The sequence below is a fragment of the Moschus berezovskii genome, chromosome X (genome assembly GCF_049115385.1).
Source record: "Moschus berezovskii isolate FMDL1 chromosome X, NW_MosBer_1.0, whole genome shotgun sequence".
NCBI classification, from domain to species: Eukaryota; Metazoa; Chordata; class Mammalia; order Artiodactyla; family Moschidae; genus Moschus; species Moschus berezovskii.
In genome coordinates this window covers 34,176,073-34,188,397 of record NC_142488.1, presented here as the reverse complement: position 1 = coordinate 34,188,397, position 12,325 = coordinate 34,176,073, and the positions used below count along the sequence as shown (strand labels likewise).

Below are 12,325 nucleotides of genomic sequence, written 5' to 3'. Positions count from 1 at the left end.
AAAAAAAAACAGATACACTAACTGAATGGACAATGGAATGAGTCTACAAATTATAGTATGTCTACATAATGGATTATTAAGCAGCAGGTTTAATGAATAACATACAGCTACACATAATCAAGATGAATTTTAAAAACATAACATTCAACTAAAGGTAACCCACCAAAGATAATATATCTTTGTTATAAAGCTGAGGAATCAACAAAATAAACTAATAATAAACAGTTAAGGAATTCATACATATGTGGCAACCCAATTAGAAAAAATAAAGAGATAATAATGACAAAATTCAGGAAAGTAGTTATCTCTTAAGAGGGGTAGGATCAGGATGAAGCCTACAGATAATTTAATGGTTTTGGTACTGTTCTGATACTTAAATTCAGTGGTGGATTCTTAAACCTTCATTTAATCTGCTCAATACTCTGCTCCATTACTTACATTTATATTACATATATTAATTTCTATATCACATTACTATATACTAAAAATTTTTTAACCTACATGGGCTAACTAGGGACACATCAATAAAAATCACTACACTCATAAACTGATTCTACAAATAGGTAGGTAACATACTTACCGGATGGATTTCAACATCAGCAACCTCAACAGATCCACCAATCCTAAGGTCTATGTCATTTGCACGGCGAATAGCAACCTATTTAGGAGAAATATAAAATTCTGCAGAAACCACACTAAAATATACTCATATACTTCTCAGGTACAATATTACCTGACATTTATATAACATTTTATGATTTAAATAATCATAACATACTATACATGTCACAAGATTTATTCCGGCAGTTGTCATCCTATTTCTTGTGATGTAGAATTGAAATTAAGAGAAGTGAATTTTCAACTCTTAAGAACTTCCACCACAAATGGGACTGACAGCTTGTGAATTTGACTGAAGAGTTCTACCCATTTGCTTTGACATTACTGCCTCAAAATCCATGTAAGCCTTTTGTACTGACCTAATTTCAATAGGATATTCAAAATTAAAGCAAGTAAGAAACTAAGTACAACATGCTTCTTTCCATAGAAAGATACTAACATCCAAAGCAACCATCATTCTACTGAGAGCAGCTAAAAATTGCTGAGTATCTAGGCCAAGTACACTACTAAATACATTATCTTTTTTTAATCTTCAGTATTTTCTTAATACCCTAACTTCCAAGTGAGGAAAACTGAGGCTTGAGGTCACAAAAGTTGAAAGTAGCAGTGGCTAACCATGGACCAAGAACTGCCTGAATGATCTCTTTCAAGAAAATTAAGATAGTGAAATAAGAATTTAGGTGTATAACTCCTAAAAAACAAAGCCTGAAGATTACATGAACACATAATTGTCTAATCAAAATCTCAGAAGCATGAAAATATCATTCCTTGAAAGCCCTACCTACATGAGATTGGTAGCAGTCAACGTCAAGATTTAAATCTAAATGTATACTATAATTAAGAACGAGTTATGGATGTATTTCACTCTTTTGACAGAATCAGTGACACTGCTTATAGACAAACCATAAAATACCATTGTTTCAGAGTGCCATCTAGACAGTCTTATTAACTGAACTGCTTAATTCATAATACTACATGATTTCTATATTTTATTTATAGAATATATAATACATAAACAAAATACTTGACTAAAATCATAAGAAGCATAAGTCAATGCTTCAGAAGTAATTACAAATCAGTATGTGCTTCACTGATGAATGCTGCATATAAGTCTCATCCCCCCATGGCTGCCTTTTACTTACCTCTACAATCATGGGTCATGAAAAATTCCAGGCTACCATAACACATTCACTACCCTCACTCGTTGCTCGCTTGACCTTTCTATCTCCCAAGACTTCATCTGTATCCTAACCGATATCACTCCTCACAAATTCATGGCCCCAGAAACCATACACTCATCTGTGCCTCTATTTCTCACAACCCTCTGTCATCCCTGCTTTCTTGCCCATTTTCAGAGACACAAATTCTAGCATGTCACATGTCACAGGGACGTCTAAGTCCGTGATATGTGATTTCTTTCCAGATCAGCCCCAATTGACCTGTCTCTATTTCCTTTTTTATTTAAATTCTTACAAAGTTTATCATTTCAACTTCTCAGCAATATATTCAGCCCACTTACACTCATTCTTGGTCTTTATATGGGTAACAGAAATAATCTCTATCATCTCTAAGATTAATCCTTAGCCTTCAGACCAATATGCATAAGCAATGGCCTCTTTATTAGACATATTAGACATCTCTACATAGGGATGCAAAAGGTGCTTCAAACTCATGATTTCTCTCTAAAATCTGCTGCTGCTGCGGCTAAGTCACTTCAGTCATGTCCGACTCTGTGCGACCCCATAGACGGCAGCCCACCAGGCTCCCCTGTCCCTGGGACTCATCCTCTAATCTCTTTCTCACTGAATGTAGTTCATCTGTCTAACTCTTGACTTATTTTACTTATATGTGACCCCTTCCAATCATCAAACTCTAAATGTTCATCTCTTAAATTTGACATGAATTTGTCTAGAATCCTGTCTCCTAACAAAGAACACAATCTTCTCCTGCCTGGACATCATTACCAGACTAATAACTGCACTGGTCCCAGTTTAACGCTACTCTATAACCCAAGTGATGTCTGAAAAATGCAAATCTGATTGTGAAACTCTCCATGCTTAAAGACTCCTAGTTCTTAAGACAAAATTTTGAGTTCCTAAGTTGTTGATAAGGACCTGTATGACCTAAAATTTATACAGGTCTCTAAATATATCTTTCTCCACTATCATCCATTCAATCTATAAAGCCATGTTAAACTAAGTTTTTTCATATCTGCTCTCTCCTCCTATATCTGATCATGGTTCCTTAAGTACTTTTTCCTCTTCTCCTCCTTCACCCCACTACTATCCCTTTCCTCTGAATGATTTTTAACTTCGGGGTCTTTTAGATGCATCTTCCCCTAGGAAACTGCCCCTGACCGTGTTAAGCCTGGGCTGCACACCTCTCCTGTGTACTCCCTTAGCCTACTGCATTTCTCCATCATTATACTTACTATACTATCTTTTAATTTTGAGTTGTTTGCATCCCCCATCAGATTGTACACTCTCAGAGAACAAGGACTCTAGTTATCTTGTTCAATTTTACATTCCTAGCATGTACAGAAGAACCTAACACATAATGTATGCCCAATAAATACCTAGGGAATAGATGAATAAATGAATCTCATTATATTACAATGTTAAAAAGATAAACTTCATAAAAGCACTGAAATACAGTGGCAATTAATCTCTCAGTAAAACCTATATTCTAGTGGCTATATTTTTTACTTTTTCCAGAATAGCATATAAAAACTCTGTCCAAATATCAGGCCATATATCATAATATGTAATTTATAAACATCTTTCAGTACATAATTCTTTATAAAGGTAGGATATAATTATTAGGCTATTTTTTTTCAGGGCCAAGCAAATTGATATTTATTATATTAAGCTACGTGTTATTTAAGAACTAACAGTTATGAGATACTGAAGGATAAAATGGGGGATACATCTTAAGCCATTCATTTTGATCTGATGATAGCACACATGTTATTTTTTTTTAATGTGGGTTAATGCACACAGCTGATCATCAAATTAAAGATTAAGAGTATTCCATGAGTTTATTTAATAAATAAAATTTATTACAGACTCATCTTACATGTTTTTTTTTCCTGTTTAGTGAACTCTTAGAGAAATCCTTAAAATCAAGGTAGTATCTTTTTATTCACATAATTCCCAGAACATAAAATAGTAAGAAATTTTATGTGTGCTATAAAATAGAGATGTTAACCTCATATACAATTTATCTCTAATTCCTAGAGTTATTAAAGCTATTTAGAGTTAGCACCTAAAAATTGATTATTTTTTCCTAAGTTATCTTTTAATACCATGGAGAAAACAATCTTTTGCTTTGTGACTAGTGAGGGCTTGTCACAAGTTACAGATATCAAATATTCCAAGTTCATGTGAAAAAGGCCTGGAATTGATGAAAGGTATCAATTTCAACTTAGTAGAAACTTCCATTAGCAACTTTCATCAAAAATATTTTCTACAAATCCTCTTGCCAAGTTCTGCTAACCATTTTCACAACAGATGGTATAGATAAGGTTGCCAATTTTTTAGATCTTTAAAAACTGCACTTCTTTAGAGCTAACTCAATTAGAAATTTAGAATAGAAAAACAAAGGAAATGCTTTAAACTACTCTTTAGTATCATAATATTAAAACCCATCCCCATTAGAAGAAACCATTAAAACAAGCTTTCTAAGAATGAACAAGTATACAACCTTTTATAGCATTATACCTACAATTATAAATAAACCCAAACAAATCCATAGAGACATATATAAGAAGTGAGAACACATATGCATAAACAAACCTTTGCTCTTGTGTCAAATTTTTCTTGAATGGTAGGAGTACAGGAGATATTGAGAACAGTTAGTCCCCCCAGTGGAATGATTCCTTGTGAGGGAACAATATTAATCATAGGCAAAAGACTCTGGTCACAAACCTATAATCAAAAATTTGTAGAAATGTGACATCCTTTAAAGTTATCATTCCAAAAATTTCATAGGTTGCTTCTATACCACTAGACTTTGAAAAACTTACAAAAGAATGAGATATACTGTTGGAGAGACGCCAAAATTCTAGATACTATTTTGATAGCTTGCCTTTGCCCTGATCCTAAAAAACTGAAAGCAAAGTTAGTGGGAAGGCAAGATGATGAAGTAACCTCCTCTTCTTTATTATTTACTTCATAGTCTAGTGTCTAAGATATCATTTCAACCTTCAAAAGAGTAACTTACCAAAAGAGTTAAAGTATGGTTTGACAGAAGCCAATTTAGGTTTATCTATCATTCCTTAAGTCAGAATAATTTGAAGGGAAATTACGGAACACCCCCTAAGATCTAAGAACTAATTCTGAATAACAGAGTAGAAAAAGGTATTCTCCTTTGCTTGTTTGGCAGAAGACATGTAAATATAAAGCTTGAAAGAAAGCTCTCAAATACTAACCTCTACTATCACTATTAGGAGATTTTAATGTTGGTTTAAATAACAACCACCACCACCCAGGGATCGAACCTGGGTCTCCTGCATTGCAGTCAGATTCTTAACTATCTGAGCCACCAGGGAAGCCCAATTTAAATATCACACACTGCACAAATTAAATCAGGAGTAATAACTATAAACAGAGTATCTTTGAATGGTCTTTATCTAGGTCCCACTTGCTACGATAACAGGCTTAATGACAGAGTGAAAATGAAGGGGAAAAGGAAAAGCATATAGTGAATATAACAAAAAATGTACTTTTTTCAATTTTTTTTCTACATCATCTTTTTTTGTCAATAAAACAAAATAACAGAAAGAAAGAAAAAGAAAGGTAAGAGCAGAAAAAAAGGAGAGACTGTATGGTTTTTCCAGTGGTCATGTATGGATGTGAGAGTCGGACTGTGAAGAAAGCTGATCGCCGAAGAATTGATGCTTTTGAACTGTGGTGTTGGAGAAGACTCTTGAGAGTCCCTTATACTGCAAGGAGATCCAACCAGTCCATTCTAAAGGAGATTGATCCTGGGTGTTCATTGGAAGGACTGATGCTAAAGCTGAAACTGCAATACTTTGGCCACCTCATGCGACGAGTTGACTCACTGGAAAAGACTCTGATGCTAGGAAAGGTTGGGGGCGGGAGGAGAAGGGGATGACAGAGAATGAGATGGCTGGATGGCATCACCGATTCTGTGGACATGAGTTTGAGTGAACTCCGGGAGTTGGTGATGGACAGGGAGGCCTGGCGTGCTGTGATTCATGGGGACGCGGAGAGTCGGACACGACTGAGCGACTGAATTGAACTGAACTGAAGGAAGAGAGACAGAAAGAGGCAAATTTTATGGGAAATTAAAAGGACAAAGTATTAAATGTATTCAGATAAATCTCATATGAAAAATAAAAATATTAACACTAGCTGATGTATAAAGGCTAAAGTATTAATGGCCCAGAACTCATAGCAAACACATATTTCAAGTTATAATATGATCTGATTCAAGTAAGATTCCAAGAGTCTACATTACCTTGAAATAAGCATGGTTTTGTCCTACATTGTGAAGAATGGCTTTCCTCCAAGTGGTTAGCCCTTGAGGGCTATTGCTAAAGAGTATCCGTGGCTCTAAAAGTGTTACCTTGGGGTGTCCAAGCTAATAATAAGAAGAAAGAGAACGTGAAATTGAAATAATTGTAAACATGTCTTTTTTTAAATCCCTCATCAGATAACTCAAGCTTTTTCAGCTTCACAGAAATTTCTAAAATATGAAGTGTTATCAGATTTTATGGTGTGTTTAAGAGAAAAGAATTGAATATTTATAATGTAATCCTAAACTGAACAAGGCAGGGAGAGCAAGAAAACTCTAAGGAGGAAGTAAATCCATGACTGAGAATCATGTAGAATAGTCACTGTAGGGGATATTAGAGATCACCTACCCCACTATGTACAAGGTTTACTATGTGCTATGCAAAAGCTCAAGAGTCATGTAAATATGGGAAATAATGTGTGTGGCAAAATATTATCCAGGCAAGTTTCAACTAGAAGTCTTCTCAAAGAGCTTAACATACTGATAATGCATACTTTGCTTATCTGAGAGTGGGGAAGTAGTTCACTGTGATGCACAGAATTAATTAAGCACAGGAGTCCCTCATGCGGTCCTACACAAACCACTTCAGAGAACTACTGGAACATAAAATGCTTTTTTGGAAATGCTGATATTATCCACCTCTCCCATTTTAAAGGAAAACAAACAATAACCAACGTGAGCTAAAACTCAAAATTTCTAATTCCTCTAGAAAGTGAAAAGTGAAAGTGTTAGTTACTCAGTCATGTCTGACTCTTTTGTGACCCCATGGACTGTAGTCTACCAGGTTCCTCTGTCCTTGGGATTTTTCAGGCGAGAATACTGGAGTGGGTTGCCATTTCCTTCTGCAGGTGATCTTCCCAACCCAGGGATCGACCTCTGGTCTCCTGCATTGCAGGAAGATTCTTTACTATCTGAGCCACCAGGGAAATCCAATTCTTCTAGATGCTACTGTAAGTAATACATATTATTTCTTACTGTATAAGGAGATTTTAATATATTCTTATAGTTAAAGAACATTATTTGGATAACTGGAACAATAAACTTTTAAGCAAAGTTAACAAAAAATCAAATGGCCAGGTAAGCCCTTCACAGTTAATGACAAACCTTAAATGAACATTTTATTGAATCATTTTGTGTTCCTCCATCTTTATTTTCTTAGAGTAACACTTCACAGTTCACTTAACTTCAAGGGCTTCAAAAATTTGCCAAAAATAATTTAATTCAGTATTCTGATATCTCAGAGTTTAACTCTTAATCAAACCAGTGTAGGGAAAGTGGAAATCAAATTTTATGAGAGGGTAAAGGCAAACGCTGTGTAGGCAGATCACTTTGGATATAAATTCAAGTAGGGCATTTACTGCACATGTGAACTTGTACTAGATAGTTAACCATTCTAATGTTCCATTTCTACACCCAGCAACTGAGTAATTAATACATGCCTTATAGAGTTGTTACAAGGATTAAATTAGATAATACATAAACATCATTGTGCATTGTATCTGAGACATAATAATTAATAAATGATAACTTATGGCTACTGGTGGTGGGGGGAAAGGAGAGGGATAAATTATGAGATTGAGAATGACATATAAACATCTTATGTGAGTGACTGTGCCACTCAGTCATGTGCAACTCTTTTCAAGACCATGGACTGTAGCCCACCAGGCTCCTCCATCCATGGAATTTCCCAAGCAAGAATACTAGAGGGGGTAGCCATTCCCTTCACCAGGGAATCTTCCCGACCCAGCAATTGAACCTGAGTCTCCCACATCGTGGGCAGATTCTTCACCATCTGAGCCATATATATATATATATAACATAGATAACTAATAAGCGCCTACTGTATAGCACAGGGAACTCTACTCAATACTCTGCAATGACCAAAAAGCGACTTAGTAGTCGCTTCAGTCACGTCTGACTCTGAAACGCTATGGATTGTAGCCCGCCAGGCTCCTCTGACAACGGTTTTCAACAGGCAAGAATACGGGAGTGGGTTGCCATGGTCTCCTCCAGGGGATCTTTCCAACTCAGGGATGGAACTGACATCTCTTATACCACCTGCGTTGGCAGGCAGGTTCTTTACTACTAGTGCCACCTGGCACCAGAAACTCTACACAATACACTGTAATGACCTATCTGGGAAAAGAATCTAAAATAAACAAAAAAATGAGTGGATAGGTCTAACTGATTCACTTTGCTGTGACCCAAATAACCACGATGGTGTGATCACTACCTTGAGCCAGACATGCAGGAATGTGAAGTGAAGTGGGCCTTAGGAAGCATCACTACAAACAAAGCTAGTAGAGGTGATGGAATTCCAGGTAAGCTATTTCAAATCCTAAAAGATGATGCTGTTTAAGTGCTGCACTCAATATGCCAGTAAATATGGAAAACTCAGCAGTGGCCACAGGACTAGAAAAGGTCAGTTTTCATTCCAGTCCCAAAGAAAGGCAATGCCAAAGAATGTTCACACTACCGCACAATTGCCCTCATCTCACACTAGAAGCGACTTCACTCTCACTTTTCACTTTCACACATTGGAGAAGGAAATGGCAACCCACTCCAGTGTTCTTGCCTGGAGAATCCCAGGGACAGGGGAGCCTGGTAGGCTGCCATCTATGGGGTCACACAGAGTCGGACACAACTGAAGTGACTTAGCAGCAGTAGCAGCAGCACACTAGAAAAGTAATGCTCAAAATTCTCCAAAGCAGGCTTCAACAATACATGAACCAAGAACTTCCAGATGCTCAGGTTGGATTTAGAAAAGGCAGAGACCCAGAGATCAAATTGCCAACATCCACTGGATAATAGAAAAATCAAAAGAATTCCAGAAAAACATCTATGTCTGCTTTACTGACTATGCCAAAGCCTTTGACTGTGTGGATCAAAATAAACTATGGAAAATTCTTAGAGAGGTGGGAATACCAGACCACCTGACCTGCCTCCTGAGAAATCTATATGCAGGTCAAGAAACAACAGTTAGAACTGGACATGGAACAACAGAATGGTTCCAAATTGGGAAAGGAGTGTGTCAAGGCTGTATATTGTCACCCTGCTTATTTAACTTATATGCAGAGTACATCACGTGAAATGCTGGGCTCGATGAAGCACAAATTGGAATCAAGATTGCTGGGAGAAATATCAATGACCTCAGATGATACCACCCTTATGGCAGAAAGTGAAGAGGAACTAAAGAGTCTCTTAATGAAGTGAAAGAGGAGAGTGAAAAAGCTGATTTAAAACTCAACATTCAGAAAACTAAGATCATGGCATCCGATCCCATCACTTCATGGCAAATAGATGGGGGAACAATGGAAACAATGAGAGACTTTATATTTCTGGGCTCCAAAATCACTGCAGATGGTGACTGCAGCCATGAAATTAAGACACTTGCTCCTTGGAAGAAAAGCTATGACAAACCTAGACAGCATATTAAAAAGCAGATACATTACTTTGCCGACAAAGGTCTGTATAGTCAAAGCTAGACTGGTCCCAAATAGGAAAAGGAGTACGTCAAGGTTGTATATTGTCACCCTGCTTATTTAACTTCTATGCAGAGTATGCAGAGTACATCATGAGGAACGCTGGGTTGGAAGAAGCACAAGCTGGAATCAAGATTGCCGGGAGAAATATCAATAATCTCAGATATGCAGATGACACCACCCTTATGGCAGAAAGTGAAGAGGAATTAAAAAGCCTCTTGATAAAAGTGAAAGAGGAGAGTGAAAAAGTTGGCTTGAAGCTCAACATTCAGAAAACAAAGATCATGGCATCTGGTCCCATCACTTCATGGGAAATAGATGGGCAAACAGTGGAAACAGTGGCTGACTTTATTTTTCTGGGCTCCAAAATCACTGCGGATGCTGATTGCAGCCATGAAATTAAAAGACACTTACTCCTTGGAAGGAAAGTTATGACCAACCTAGATAGCATATTAAAAAGCAGAGATATTACTTTGCCAACAAAGTTCCGTCTAGTCAAGGCTATGGTTTTCCAGTGGTCATGTATGGATGTGAGAGTTGGACTGTGAAGAAAGCTGATCACCGAAGAATTGATGCTTTTGAACTGTGGTGTTGGAGAAGACTCTTGAGAGTCCCTTGGACTGCAAGGAGATCCAACCAGTCCATTCTAAAGGAGATCAGTCCTGGGTGTTCACTAGAATGACTGATGCTAAAGCTGAAACTCCAATACTTTGGCCACCTCATGTGAAGAGTTGACTCACTGGAAAAGACTCTGATGCTGGGAGGTACTGGGGGTGGGAGGAGAAGGGGACGAAAGAGAATGAGATGGCTGGATGGCATCACCGATTCGATGGACATGAGTTTGAGTGAACTCCGGGAGTTGGTGATGGACAGGCAGACCTAGAGTGCTGTGATTCATGGTGTTGCAAAGAGTCGGACACGACTGAGCGACTGAACTGAACAGAACTGATAGTTTTTCCAGAAGTCATGTATGGATGTGAGAGTTGTACCTGAAAGAAAGCTGAGTGCCAAAGAACTGGTGCTTTTGAACTGTGATGTTGGAGAAGACTCTGGAGAGTCCCCTGGACAGCAAGGAGATTAAACCAGTCAATCCTAAAGGAAATCAGTCCTGAATATTCATTGGAAGGACTGATACTGAAGCTGAAGCTCCAATACTTTGGCCACCTGATGTGAAGGAGTGACTCATTTGAAAAGACTCTGATGCTGGGAAAGACTGAAGGCAGGAGGAGAAGTGAGCGACAGAGGATGAGATGGTTTTATGGCATCACTGACCTGATGGGCATGAGTTTGAGCAAGTTCCGGGAGTTGGTGATGGATAGGGATAGACAAGGTCACAAACAGTCAGGCATGACTAAGCGACTGAACTGAACTGAGAATACTAAAACTGCAATACAATAGGGCAAAAAAATAATTTTCTCTATTTCTGGCATTTATTAATGAAACAATTTAATTTTAAGCAGCTCCCATGTGTTACGGTATATTTACAGATTCTCTAATACATATCAAGTCTCTAATAAGAATCTAGTATTACTAGTATAAAAGTCATGGATTTCTGAGTTAATTCTAGATAAGACTTTTTTTTTTTTTTAGCAAAGTCTTCATTTATGGTAGAGAAGTAGCTCAAAAAGATACTAAGACAATTTAGTTAACTAAGTATTGCAATCAAAATCAGATTTTACTAACATAGTATATATACCCAACTATATATACATAGTTGTTTGACTTCCCAGGTAGCTCAAATAGTAAAGAATCTTCCTGCAATGCAGGAGACCTGGGTTCGATCCCTGGGTCGGGAAGATTCCCTCGAGAAGGACACAGCAACCCACTCCATTATTCTTGCCTGGAGAATTCCATGGACAGCAGAGCCTGGTGGGCTACAGTCCATGGAGACGCACGGAGTCAGACACAACTGAACGACTAACACTTTCACTTTCATATACACATATTCATACCAACCAATTTAGAGCCCTCAAAATAAAAATCATATTCAAAAGAAGTCATTACATGTGCAAGACATTTCAGTTTCAGCGTGTTTCCTTCACGGACATGAAGAATAAATTCTCCCCTTTCTGGAGAATCAAAACCCGGCTGCCATGTTACTTCACATTCCAATGAGGAGAATGGTTCAACAGTGCCTACAGAGAATTTAGAGAGAATAAGAAAGTTATACCACATTTTTATTATATTTATTTTTAATATCTAAAATAAGAACTGGCATATAAATATAATGACATTTAAAAACTATTTGAATTAAACAAAATACAGAGAACACCTTATACTCTAATAGACATATCACAATATTTGATAAAAAATATGCTACTATTTGGAAAAAATTAAAATTTATCAATGAAGTGACACTCTAGGATTAGAAATTACTTTATATCTAGATGGTAGAAAACTATTTGTCATCCCTGTTCAAACATCCCCTCCACATTTCTCAACACTCTGAAATATACCATTCATCCAGTTTTTTCGAGGAAGGAATTATCATTAACAAGAGGCTTATTTTGTTCGTTTGTTTCAATGTTCACATACCTAGAGATGTAACTTCTGATGTAGTTTTTACTAACACATTTCTGTAATTCAAATAGATTTAGAATCCAGGAGGGATCAGGCACATTTGCTGTGAGTTGCTTTACCTGTTTAAATTATCATTTCCTTTGGACTAAGAAAATAATACCTGATGG

At 37.1% G+C, this 12,325-nt stretch overlaps 1 protein-coding gene across 1 annotated transcript in view; it reads right to left on the bottom strand.

The window, feature by feature from the left end:
• Window positions 1-12,325, bottom strand: part of CFAP47 (cilia and flagella associated protein 47) — a 509,689-nt gene that overhangs the window by 435,428 nt on the left and 61,936 nt on the right. The window contains exons 16-19 of the mRNA XM_088833637.1: window positions 11,643-11,773; window positions 6,100-6,222; window positions 4,413-4,544; window positions 581-658 (exon numbers count right to left, since the gene is read on the bottom strand). Of these exons, the coding sequence (XP_088689763.1) occupies window positions 581-658; window positions 4,413-4,544; window positions 6,100-6,222; window positions 11,643-11,773 (464 nt within the window). The remainder of the gene's footprint in view (window positions 1-580; window positions 659-4,412; window positions 4,545-6,099; window positions 6,223-11,642; window positions 11,774-12,325) is intronic.